This window comes from Apostichopus japonicus, chromosome 14 (assembly GCF_037975245.1).
Source record: "Apostichopus japonicus isolate 1M-3 chromosome 14, ASM3797524v1, whole genome shotgun sequence".
Taxonomy (NCBI): domain Eukaryota; kingdom Metazoa; phylum Echinodermata; class Holothuroidea; order Aspidochirotida; family Stichopodidae; genus Apostichopus; species Apostichopus japonicus.
Genome location: NC_092574.1, coordinates 4,152,704 through 4,165,871, shown reverse-complemented (window position 1 = coordinate 4,165,871; position 13,168 = coordinate 4,152,704). Strand labels below are relative to the sequence as shown.

Genomic DNA, 13,168 nt, shown 5'->3' with positions numbered 1-13,168 from the left:
TTTGGAATATCATTTTAAGCTCTAGAGCCACTATATGTGGTTGTTGGAATCGATACCAGAATGCGCTTGGCATTGTTAATTTTAGCCTTCTCTGAGGTTAATGTTTTATATGCAAGACTCATGTGTGCATGGGGTTAGTAATTGAATAACTGCCCAGTATTCAAGAATGTTAACTGAATCGGGAGAGGGGAGTAAGGGAGGGGAGAGACTTGCTTTAACTACTGTACAGTGTACACTGGTTGTAATATCCAATAATATTCCAGTATTTTAATGAAAATTCATAAGCCATGCTTTCTGTTTGGGGTGGGGATGTGGATGGATGGGGTGAGAGAGAACGGATGGGGTGAGAGAGACGGTATCAGGAGGTATTTGAATTTAGTTGAAATCTTGGAAGTACAGTATGGTACAGTTACCTTTGATTTAATCAGGGATAGGTTTGCTATGAATGAAAGTTGAAACATTTCCAGCATTTTGATGAAAAGTAAATCATAGGTTGTACTGATGATGTCCTGTAGCAGGGGCAGAGTGGCATAGATTATAAAACAGATAAGACCAGTACACATTGTTGAGGTATTGTATCAATTGTGTCCTTCTACCTGAAATTCACATGTTGAAATGAACAGACTAGTGCCTGTTAACATGGTTTATGAAATCTTGACCTAACCATCAGCTCCTATCTTTAACATCAGAATATTGGTTGGAATAATTGTGATGATTTTCACTTTGTGAAATAAAGTTTCATAGCCTTTACTTTATAGTACTGTAAATTGAGTAATCACATGCTTTTATAACAGCCTGCCATAAATGTACATGCATGAAGTATAAAGTGGCCCATAATGCATTAAGCTATGCATGTAACATTAACATATATGTAGTCTATATCCTTGGTATAGATTTGCTGCAATACTTGTGTGGATATTGTTCTTGTGCAAACTTTGGAAAAGGAAGTGACGGCCGTTTACCTACGATACTATGTCTATACTGTGTACTATGCAAAAACCAAAACAGGTCATATAGAGAACATTTCCAAATACGGTATTGAGTTGTTATGAGTACTATTTAACCAGTGCTGTGATGTGGCAACAGGCTGCTTTATGACTGATGATCACTTCTGCTTTTACATCTTGTCATTTCCATTCTCAATTCCTAGTTTAATCATAGACGGAACACTAATGAATAGCTAAAACCTGAACTAGTTGCTTATACAAACAAGGAACAGAAGCCTATATATATATTCTGGAAAAGTTTTTGGCAACTTAGTCGCTTGTTTTCTTAGTATTCACCCATTTGGCTTTGTCTTTGCTGTGTGTACGTAGGTTGCTAACCTTGCTATCCAACTGAACCAGTAAGTGAGTTATCTGAGACACTGCAAAGTAATGGTGCGTAGTGAAGGAAAAAAAAGCATTTGCAGTGATAGTAGTAATTTTAGGGCACTTTTAATCTCAGTAAATCATTATGTAAAATAGCATTGCAGGTTAAAGAAGCTGATTAAATATGTCCCATTTTATTCAATACTTAAGTTTCATATAATAGTGTCATTCATTAGGTCTAGATACTAGTAACATACACAAAGTAAAGTTCAAAAAAATTGACTTGAGTTTGTGTTTGACATGTGATCAGTAGCAATTGAACCTTGGTAATTATTGAGAACCTTATGGAACACTTACTGACTTGCTCATTAACCTAATTAATTTGATGCAAATATCTAAGCTAGTGACTTTGATCAATTGTTGCAATCATATTTTAATGAAGGTTTGGTAAAACTTGGTGACCATATTCAGAAAGCTTCATAACATCACAGTACAGTATGTGATTTGAAATACCCTGAACTTCATGGACCTGTTTGAATATCATCTGTTAACTTTCTAAACATATCAACTGTGAGTCATGGTGTAGGCTTATCTTTTTTAGCACCTTACATGTAATACAGTAGTTTGTTTCACAATGCTCAGTGAATGTCTGTTTTGAGTTATTAGAAGGTAGTACAGTTTGCATGATTTTGTCTTGATTATACAGTGCTATGTTCTTTGTACATCTAAGTATTTTTTTTGTTCCTCAGTATAGGGATTTATTTTGTTAAATAAAGAAGAGACATGTCTGTTGGGGACCAATACCATCTTAGAACACATGGTCTGGTTAATAGCTGTATACTGTACATGTATACTCTCTATTGATCGGTAACAGTTTGGAGAAGCTGTATACATACTCTCTATTGATCGGTAACAATTTGGAGAAGCTGTATACTCTCTAAATGATCGGTAACAACACTTGGAGACTCTCTATTGATCGGTAACAATTTGGAGAAGCTGTATACTCTCTATTGATCGGTAACAACTTGGAGAAGCTGTACAGTGTATACATACATTCTATTGATTGGTAACAATTTGGAGAAGCTGTATACTTGTATACTCTCTGTTGATCGGTAACTATGTGGAGAAGCTGTATACATACTCTCTATTGATCGGTAACAATTTGGAGAAGCTGTATACTTGTATACTCTCTGTTGATCGGTAACAATTTGGAGAAGCTGTATACATACTCTATATTGATCAGTAACAAATCAGAGAAGCAGCAGAAATCAACTTACCTAAACTATTACTTGGTCAGATCGATGACTAATATCGATGATAAATACTGCATTTCCTGATTACCTAACAAATTTATTTATTGGTAACAATGTGTGGGTGGATATTAAAGGGGGAAATTAGGGAAAATAAGTTGATACAACTCAGTGGGTGGGGAATGGTTACAAACTATATTGTAAATATCCTAAGCTCAAATTTATATTTTATTTCTATAAAGATCTACAGACCAGATGGAAAGTTCTTTACCTTCATTAAAGTTAGGAACCCTTAAGGAAATGTTTGGATTGATTACTCTTTATTACCCTACAATAGAAAGTCATCAAAGTATTCAGTCTTTGTTTCAGCTACAAGTTATATCACACAGTTATTGTTAAGTTGATTAATTAGGGGATAAATACGAGGGGAACCGGTCTTAAATTTGATTTGAGACCGATGATGACGTCATCGAGGAGGCTGAGCGGACCGAGGCGATAGCCGAGGTCCGCTGCCCTTCTCGATGACGTCATCAGAGGTCTCAAATCAAATTTAAGACCGGGTACCCTCGTTTTTATCCCCATTCATAAATGACCCTCACAAATGTTAGAAAACGGCATTCTTTCGCTAATTTTTGCTGATCTGTATTTAATTCTCCAAATGCCTCCCTTGATCTTTTTCCTGAATGACGTAATAGTAACCTCATTGTAAAACAGCATTTTCTTCCGACGAACATTAAGAGTGAAAAAATACGAATGAAGCAGTGTCGTTTGGTCTTAAATTTTTGTACTTTAATCCATTCAAACACTAAAAAATGGAGGCAAATGCAAATTAAATAAGTACAGATGAACAAATTTCTAAAGATAACATTGTAAAACGTTTTTTTGACCTACCAGGTCAAATTGCGCAATAACCAGATGCTGAGTTGTGTGTGTTCTGGAAAGTCCGTAAACGCTACAGCACAGTTAGGATTGCAACGTTGCTTGTTGCTAACATTCTTTTGAGTAGAACTCGTCTATCCCTGGTTGGTAGATGAACCGTTCAAATAAACGTTTACTGGGCCTGAGAATGAGCAGTTTTTGAAGAGGTTCCGAGCTCCATTGTTCGACAGGTGTTCTTGTAGTAACCGCAGTGTTATTGCGAGTCTGAAAGATCGCTAGGCCTAGTCCCTGGTCAGTCATGTCGTTACTGCTAGTAGTAGTAGTAGTGCTAACGTTATTGTTAGGCTTAGCAACAAGGTTTCTACTAGTGTTGCGCCGATATCACCAATATCGGTTTTGGCTGATATCCGATATTATCATCCCAATATCGGTCCGATACCGATACGATACCGATATTTTTTAACAGACAAAATAAACTGGACGCAGTAAATGTGAGCCTTAACATCGTAAAGACTTACAAGTTGCTTACAGTGTTAACGTATGCTTGCAAAATTGCATCTTAATTAGGTTACGAACTGTCGATCACAATGTAAAAGTTATAATTTATTGAGTTTATACTCACTGTACAACTTATTCACTTGACCGTATAGAGAAAAAAAAACTGACAATCATTAGAGAAATGACCAATTGTGTACGGAAAGTAAGGTGGTACACCCTTTCAAATATTACGAAAGATCGAGCAAAACACTTTCGAAAAATTCACGCAAAACTGGCATATCGTACTAAATGCAACTAATGTCATGTAAACAAGGCTCTAGTGCATCCATTTATGAATATACCGTAAGACCACATCTGTTGTTAAGCGGGGGGGGGGAAAAGAAAGTATTTTCTAGAATTTATAAAAAAAAAATACGGAAAAAATAATATCCTACCATAGTTAAGTGTATAGCAAATAGCCTAACCACCTCGGCGGTTACGGATCTCACATAACCAAAAAGTTCGCTGGCAACGTGCCAAAAAATGTTAACAAACAGGTGTTACACAGGGGATGAGCTCACAGTTGTTTGGGAAGGTACCTGGGGAAATTTGCAGCACATGTACCGTAGTAGTTGGGTATAGGGTTAAACACTGCAGTTGTAAACATGTACGGATAGTGCACGCTATTCATTGTTAGGCAGTCTAGAAACAGGGCTTTGCTGAACGTTGTTTGTTTCATAATATCGGAAGTTTTGTAAGTTGCACTTTTTAAAGATTGAAAGACAGATTAAATCTCTTTTCATTTTATAACATTATATAGGTACTTTAACTTGTCATTTTAAAATTTATCAGTTTCGTGACAATTTAAATAAAAGAAAGTTGTCAGTATTTTGTGTTCGCGGGAAATTGAACAAGGTTTTCCAACACTGCTGAACTGCCAGTTATATACATCATGTTCAAGGTTTTCACGGAGGCCTTTGAGAAAATGAATGGTTAGTACAGTGTATATATGCTGCACTAATGCTGTGTGTAGGCCAAGGTTCACGAAGGTCATTGGTTATATTCGCACGCCGTAGACATGTTTTTAGAGATTACGGAGGGTCAGGTTTCCATGGATATTAATCGAAAATGAATCTGAGTTTAATTGACGCTAAAGAAATGGATCGTCATGGGCAGATTAACAGATCATTGCAAGTATAAAGGAGTAGCTCTGCTGTTAAAAAGAAAAGTTAAATATCGGTTTGCTGTTATCGGCAATTAGGCAAAATTTTACCGATACCGATATGCTGCCGATATTGCAAATATCGGCCGATACCGATATTGAAAACGATTATCATAGCAACACTAGTTTCTACTGTTACTAGTGTCAACATTGGATGCTTTACGCTTCGGTTCTTCGTTGAAGCACCTTGATAAGGGTGCTGACATTGACTCTAGCCCAAAATTAAGCTCAAAATTAATCCCTAAGGCATTCATGTTACTCAAAGTATTTAGCTGGATGATTTAAGAAGTACGTACAGTGTGTATTGAGACTCTGTGTGTGTGAAAACATACAGTACTACTGCTGTAACTGATTGAAAGTAGGCTATATATACTGTACAGTGTTCTTTGCAATTTGAAACATTTCTTTGCCCACAAACATATTTGCATATACTCATGGCATGTCTTCATTTCTTTTAATTATGACTTCATGATTGCCACGGCAACAAACCAGTGTTTGTCTAACATTTCGATCCTGAAGCAATTCTCCTCTCTATACACTCGACCAGTCTCGAATCGCATTCGAGACTAGTCCAGTATACAGAAAGTTGGTTTAGGCATTTATGAATGGTGGATAACATATACTGTAGACCTTGGTGACTTGGAGGTAGGTTAGGAAATTTTAGGGATTTTACTTTTAGTTTGCTAGTTATTTTGAATTGTGTACTTTACGGGAGGACTATACTATTTGACAAGACTCAGGACAAATGTTGTTCAAAAGAGCTCTAAAGTTGTGGCAGTGAAAGGTTGTAGCAGTTAGGAGGCCATTTATCCTGCTGTGCAGTCTGTTTATGGTTTTTATGCAACATTTATAATAATAATAATAATAATTTGTAATTTTTAAATATCGCCAAACAAACTATGAAATAATTCTTGTGGCGCTTAACAATATTTAGTTACAATATGTTTTAGTAAAAGATACGTCTTGAAACAGATTTGAAACAATTCAGTCTTGCACATTTTAACAAGTTCTGGAGGTGAGTTACTACTGTACATTACAGTAGTATACTGTTCTATACTTTACAACTAATAGTTGGTTAATGATCATACTTCGAAAACTTGCCAATGGAAAAATGCTAAAAGTTTTCAGAATATTTTTACAGCATGTTTTGCACAAATCCTTCACAAATGATGTAGATCATAAAACTATTCAACTAAGTATGTCAGTGAGGATAATATATTATATAATGAACTTCATAAATCTTATTGTAGGTACAGTAGTATAAAGGACAAGAAGCTAACTGTGCTTTGAATGCAATAAAGGTTACTTTACTTACTTGAGGTCAATGGAGGTCAAAGGTTACTTGAGGTCATAGGAGGTAAATGGAGGTCAAAGTTTGCAAAACCTTGTAAACACTACCAGTCAAAAAGTACATTGTGGTTCAATTTCATACTTTGTAGTATGTGGATACATCTGTGGTTAAGGTTCATTTGGGAGACATATCTCTGCATGTTGGTATTGTTTATGTAAGGTTATTGAGCTCAGCTGTAGGTTACAATGCATTAGCTTTCAGCATGATGCCTGCACAACTGAAATTAACATGGAGGACACAACTTTTAGGAGTCTGGTGAAACTTTTACTAACTCTCCTTGCATGGCCTTAATAATATCATCTGCTAAACATATCGCTTAGTTTTGAGGGTGGGAGGCCGACCCAATCCTTATAACATTAGATATGCTTTGTCTATCATTGATTAACTTATAGGTAAGATACCTGGCTGAATGGTATAGTAAGACTTAACTTTTGATAGTTGTGTACAGACAGGTAAGTTTGCTTTCACAAATATATAGTCCAGGTACGACGTCATGAAATCTTCTAAGCATTTACTGTAGTTGTATAATTTTTGCAGATCCTAGTTAACAGCAATATATCATTAAAAGCACTCTCTAATACTTACATGTTTATGCACAACAAATGCACTTCATTATCCTATGCAGTTACCACTTTACCATGTTATGTTATGTCTGCTTTGCTTCCTTCATGAGATATATGCAATTATTTCATCTGGCTCATGAAACTGCTTTTTATCACTAATTATCCCATGATGCAATCTTTTGTCAACCTTCACTAAATACTAACTAAGTACTCAGAGGCTTAAATTCCTGAGGTTGCTGAACGCAAATTCAGTCTCTGATTGGGCTAGCTTGTATCTAGAAGAAGGTATGGAAATTCAGGACATGAATTTCTCATTTAAGAGATCGTTTCTTTTTTCAGATCTCAAATTGCAGCATGGGGCAAGGGGATCATTTGCAAAGACAGGAATTTCTGCGCAGGTCTACCAGGGAGATGAGAAAGTCAATGCACGTAAGTGTCTCAGAACAACGACAATGTGAAGTTTCATCCGATCATAAAAAGATGTGATGTCTATAAGTGTAGACTAACAGTTTTCAAAATAGTGCTGATTTCTTGTAGTACTTCCCTTAAAATGACTGAGGATATATCACTTGGGTTCAAGTATCACCTTGGTCCCTCTTGACATGATTTCATGTAGTGTTGATAGGTGTTTCCTTGTGTCTGTCAGTCTAACTGTTCATCCACTTGTCTATATGTTAAACCATTGGAAAACAGCTGCCAACATTGTTACCATGACAGTCATAAAGGTACTGTTACACATGCACTGCTCACTTCATCTGAGCACAAAACATCAAATACAGTAAAAACACGCCCACCCACTCATCACGCTAAGTATATACCTTTTCTTACAAATTTTTCAGTTAAACACACTTTTGTCAATTTTCATGTGAGGCGCCATGCTTTGAAATTGCATGATATCAAACATAAAGCTCATTTCAACTCATAATGGATACCCGTATAGACCAAATGTACGGAATTGAAATCCTGCAAGCTTATTAAATTTCTGTAATATGATGTGTTGGATCTCGAGTTGAACCTATTCAAAACATTGATTGAGATTCTTCCTAAATACAAGATTTTTGTGTCCACATAAATGTTGTCACCTGGAGTCATAAATCATCACAAAGAAAGAGATGATAGCAGGTTGCAGAAAGTTAACTTAGAACTGTAAATGCTGACGATGAACAAACTACACTTGACAGTGATATGCAGGGGGGGGGGCAAATAAAATCCCCCTTCCTGACTGATGTTAGGTAGGTGGCAGAAGTTTCATGGTAGGGCCAGAGGTGACTGAAGGTTTTCTAAAGGAGGGAGATGTCATGGGGTCACTGAAGCTGAATCCTATATAGAGGGTCACACAAAGTGAAAACTGTGGACATCAAATTGGGCTTCCGAGGCATATTTTGACTATAATTTAGGGCTATGTACAGGCCAGGAAAAAAGAGGTAACACGGGAACCTGGTTCCGGGGAAATTTTAGTCACTCGCGGGAAATTTTGGAGCAGAGATAAAAATATAAATATTCGTCACTCACGGGAAATTTTGGAGCGGAGATAAAAAAAAAAATTAAAAAAAAACAAGACAGCAAAAACAGAGAACTATAAAAAAAATCGCCCTCGTTATATCAGGTGTCTGTGTAAAATTAATAGTGACATGCGTTTGCTTTAGCAGCGCGATAAGTTCTCACAATCCCGCATCAAATTTTAAGTAGTGCGGGTCGAGCACAATCACCGGGAACTTCCCGCAAAGTCACTGGCAAATTACGGCTTCCACGAAGCAATTTCAGTACCAGCGACAATAACTTAACATCCACACAAATCTCCGACCACATGGTAGCCTTACTTCACACTAAGTCAATGTGGAAATCTAACCTAGCCATCTGTTTATTCGCTCTAGTTGTGTCGCAAATACAAAAATTTTTAATATATAATAATATACTGTACATGGAAACTGCAATCTTCGACCACATGTTAGCCTAACAACCACACTAAGTCAATGGGAAATGTAGCCCAACGATCGTTTTGCCAAAAAAAAAAAAAAAACAATACTTTGCGTAGCTTTTTTACATACTTTCCAGGCTGCTATCGTCGCGCATGGTACCCGAACACCACACGTAGTCAACGGGAAAATCTAGCCTTAGCATCTCTTTATTCGCTGAAATTGTGACGCAGTTAGCTAAAACTAAAATATCCATGAAATACTGCAACAACAAGCATGTTAGCCTAACAACCACACTAAGTCAATGGGAAATGTAGCCTAACCATTGGTTTGCCAAAAAAAAAAAAAAATGCGTAGCTTAGTTTACAACTTTCAATTTGCTGGAAATCGGCATTTGTTTGGAAGGTATGTGCTATATCTTAAATAGGGAAAATTGTATTTTATATTGGAGTAGTTTCTAGTTGTTATTATTTCTTTATATCAATCTGGTAACATTCTAGAGTAATTTTAAACAAGTTACGATGGTACAATTTGCTTTTCAGTTTGATTGGCCTGAGCATACATTTTCTAATTGAACTCGAATGGAGTTAAATAGGTAACGAATAGGTATGTTTAACTTCAAGTTTGTAACATTTCTATTTCTTCATAAACGGTATAATACTGAAAATAAGTACAAAATAAAGTCGGAATGTAGCCAATATGTAAATAAAATTTACACTTTGGTAAAGATTGAAGATGGATGGTTTGTCTGAGATACTTTTTGAGATGGATATTTTGAGTAACTATTCTTAGCCCATTTCAAGCCATTAACAGGTGACATACACGTCGAGGTAGTTAGGCCATTCGCTGAGCACAGTGCTGACTAGGTAGGATGTCATATTTTCGTATTTTGGAAATTTGTAAAAAAAAAAAAAAATCCCGAGAAACTCCAGAGGTAGTTTGATACAAACAAAAGGATACCTAAGAGCCTTTGTATTACAACGAAAGCAAAAGGAAACAGGAAAATCACAACAATAATTTTTTCTATCACAAATTTTATTGCTGGTTTCGTATAAATGGGATATTTTCTCTTTTTGAAATAATCGGAATCGGTACGATTATGAAAAAAATAATCGGTATTTTCTGTTATGCATAATCGTTTGATCCCTAGAACGGATTACTAGTTTAATCCATGTGCGAACGTGATAATCTAATATCGTACGTCGAGTATGAATGAAGGATGGTGTCGGTTGTTTTTTTCCAAGGTTTGTGCTTTTCTTTTGGAAGTGTATGATGAAAAACAAAGGCCCTAATATAGCGTGTTATTTTTTATATTTTTTTTTATAACCGTGCGTGTAAGAGTATGTACATGTATACTGTAGCCTAGGCTATGCATATTGAATGTATGGCATTGACAGTCTCGGAACTAAGTGCTTTGAACCATAGATGAAAGTTGGGGAAAATACCGGTTGTAGTTACGATACCGGGATTCATGTTGCAACAAAACGACTCATGTGCTACCGTAACATGGTTTAACACATTTGTAGTACACTGGCAATCACTGTAAAAATGGTCCACCAAATCGCGTCTTTTGGGTCTTAAATTTTCAAAAAGCTGGAAGTGAAGTGGAAAGGAGAAGATAAAGGGGGAGGGGGGGATGAGGAGTGGGGTGAAGTGTGATGAAATTAAGGAGGAGAATTTTCAAATGCTCTAATTGACAGCGCGTACTCCCTCACCTCCTATAACCTTATGCATTACCATATTTACCTCGTTCTAGCATCTGGCAATTGTTTGTATGTGTGTGTGGCCATCTCCCTTCCATAATTGCCAGCCTTCGGTGCAAGTATCGCTCTTCTCTTTGCTCTTAATAAAGCTTCATTTTTCAATCACTTCGTATACTATTATTGTTGTTTTTGTAATTCTATTTCATCTGTTCAACGTCCGGCACGTTTGAACTGTTTTTTGTCGATTTAACTTTTCATTTTTTGTGAATTTCGAACATATTTTGGTTGCCTTGTGAAGAAAAACGGGACTTGGAGGCCCATCCTTAACCTCAGACCTCTCAACAGGAGGTTCGTCCGACCAGCGAGGTTCAGGATGGAGACCCTCTCTTCAATCCTCTGCCTACTGTGCCCAGGGATGTGGGCATCCTCCATCGATCTAAAGGATGCGTACTTACATATCCGCATCCGACGCGAGGACCAGCGTTTCCTCGTGTTCAGGTGCAGGGTGACAGACTACCGCTTCACAGCGCTGCCATTTGGCCTCTTCACGTCGCCCAGGGTCTTCACCAGGGTGACGAGGGCGGTCCTGGCTCACCTCCGTCGAAAGGGGGTAATGATGTTCGCCTATCTAGACGATTGGATCGTACTCGGCAACTCCCAGCGGGGAGCACTCGCCAGTACAGACGCCACTGTCTCCCCCTCCTGACGGGACTGGGCTGGATAGTCAATGTCGAGAAATCCGCCCTCGTGCCCGCTCAATCGATCGTCTACTTAGGGGCCTGTCTCGACTTCGTCCGCGGCATGGTCTACCCGACTGCCAAGCAAATACTGGGCAAACGGAATAGCCCCGCGCTCACGTGGCAGCGCCTGTCGGGAAAGATGACGAGCTTCACAGACCTGGATCTGTGCAGACTCAGGATGCGGCCGCTCCAGGGGCACTTCCTCAAACACTATACCCCGGACCGGTCGTCCCCGGCAACGTCAATCCCACTAGCGACGGGACGACGCCTGTTCCTCACATGGTGGGTGGAGTCGGACAAGATCGCGGCAGCTCCCACGACGTCGATCACGAGGGATGCTTCCTTCAGCAGTTGGGGGGCTATTTGGGGCACTCACACAGTCGTCAGCAAATGGGCAGAGCCCGAGAGGGGACTCCATATCAACGTCCTAGAGACGGAGGTGGTCCTGAGGGCCGTACGTCACTGGGCAGCCCACTAACGGGCCACACTGTCACGGTCCGGTGAGACAACACCACGACCGTGGCATACATCAATCGCCAAGGGGGCACTCGATCCCTGGTTCTCCTGCGCAGGACTGCTCGTCCTCTGCGACTCCCTCCGGATCGGCCTACGGGCGGCCCACCTGGCAGGGAAGGACAATGTACTGGCAGACGCACTGTCCAGGGGGTATCTTGACAATGGGGAATGGGAGCTCTCCCGAACGTGGGTCGATCACGTGTTCCACCTATTCGGCAGGCCGTCCGTCGACATGTTTGCGGCGGCCAAGAATGCCAAACTGCCGACGTTCTGCACCAGATACCACGACCCGCGGGCCTGGAAGACGGACGCTCTAGTCGTCTCGTGGGCGGGTCTCTCAATATACGATTTCCCCCACTGGGGTTGCTCCGGAGAGCTCTCACCATGCTTCGCGACGTGGAAGCGGACATGCTTTTGATCGCGCCTTGCTGGCCCAAACAAACATGGTTCCCACTCCTCATCGAGATGCTGGTTGGACCTACCGTTCAAGTTTCCGCTGGCCGCCAAGCTCCTCACCCAGCGGAGCGGCCAAATCACCCACCCCGACGTCACAAGCCTCCATCTAGCTGCGTGGAAACTCTCCGGCTCTCGCTCCAAGCAGCGGGGTTTCCACCGGAGGTTGCGGACGTTGCAGTGGATGCCAGCCAGCAGTCCACAATTAAAATGAACGATTCAAGACTGCAACAGTACTACGTTTGGGCCAGGGACAACGCTGTTGATCCCGTGGAGGCCACAGTAGACCAGGTGGTGACCTTCCTCCTGGAACTCTTCCGGGAAGGGAAACAGATAAATACAATTAGGAACTACCGCTCAGCGATAGCGGCGGTTCACAACGGGTTTCCTCCGTAGGAACCAACTCGGTCCTCCGTCACGTCCTAACGGGAATGTTCCACAGACGCCCACCCAGGCGCCGCCTGGCCCCATCTTGGGCTCTTCACGAGGTCTTGACGGCCTCGGCGGGCTCTCCATACGAGCCATTACACAATGCGCCGCTGGACAAGCTCACTCACAAAACCCTTTTCTTAGTCGCGGCCGCCTCGGCTAGACGCAGAAGCTGCCTCCACGCCCTCACCCTTCAGCGGGGGTTCACAAGGTTCGAGCCAGGAGGAGTCAGGTTACTGCCTGACCCGCACTTCCTTCCAAAGAATCAGACAGTAACCTTCACTCCAATTGAGATCTTCCTCCCGAGTTTGTCACAGGCTTCATCGATCGTGGAAGGCAAGCGCTGGTGCCACGTTCGA

At 40.2% G+C, this 13,168-nt stretch overlaps 1 protein-coding gene across 8 annotated transcripts in view; it reads left to right on the top strand.

The window, feature by feature from the left end:
- Positions 1-13,168, top strand: part of LOC139980201 (arf-GAP with Rho-GAP domain, ANK repeat and PH domain-containing protein 1-like) — a 101,798-nt gene that overhangs the window by 10,696 nt on the left and 77,934 nt on the right. For 7 of the 8 annotated variants that reach the window (XM_071991677.1, XM_071991676.1, XM_071991683.1 and 4 more), the window contains exon 3: positions 7,392-7,481. The exons of the other annotated variant lie outside the window; for it this stretch is intronic. In XM_071991677.1, coding sequence (XP_071847778.1) covers positions 7,392-7,481 — 90 coding nt within the window. The remainder of the gene's footprint in view (positions 1-7,391; positions 7,482-13,168) is intronic. 8 annotated transcript variants of the gene reach the window in all.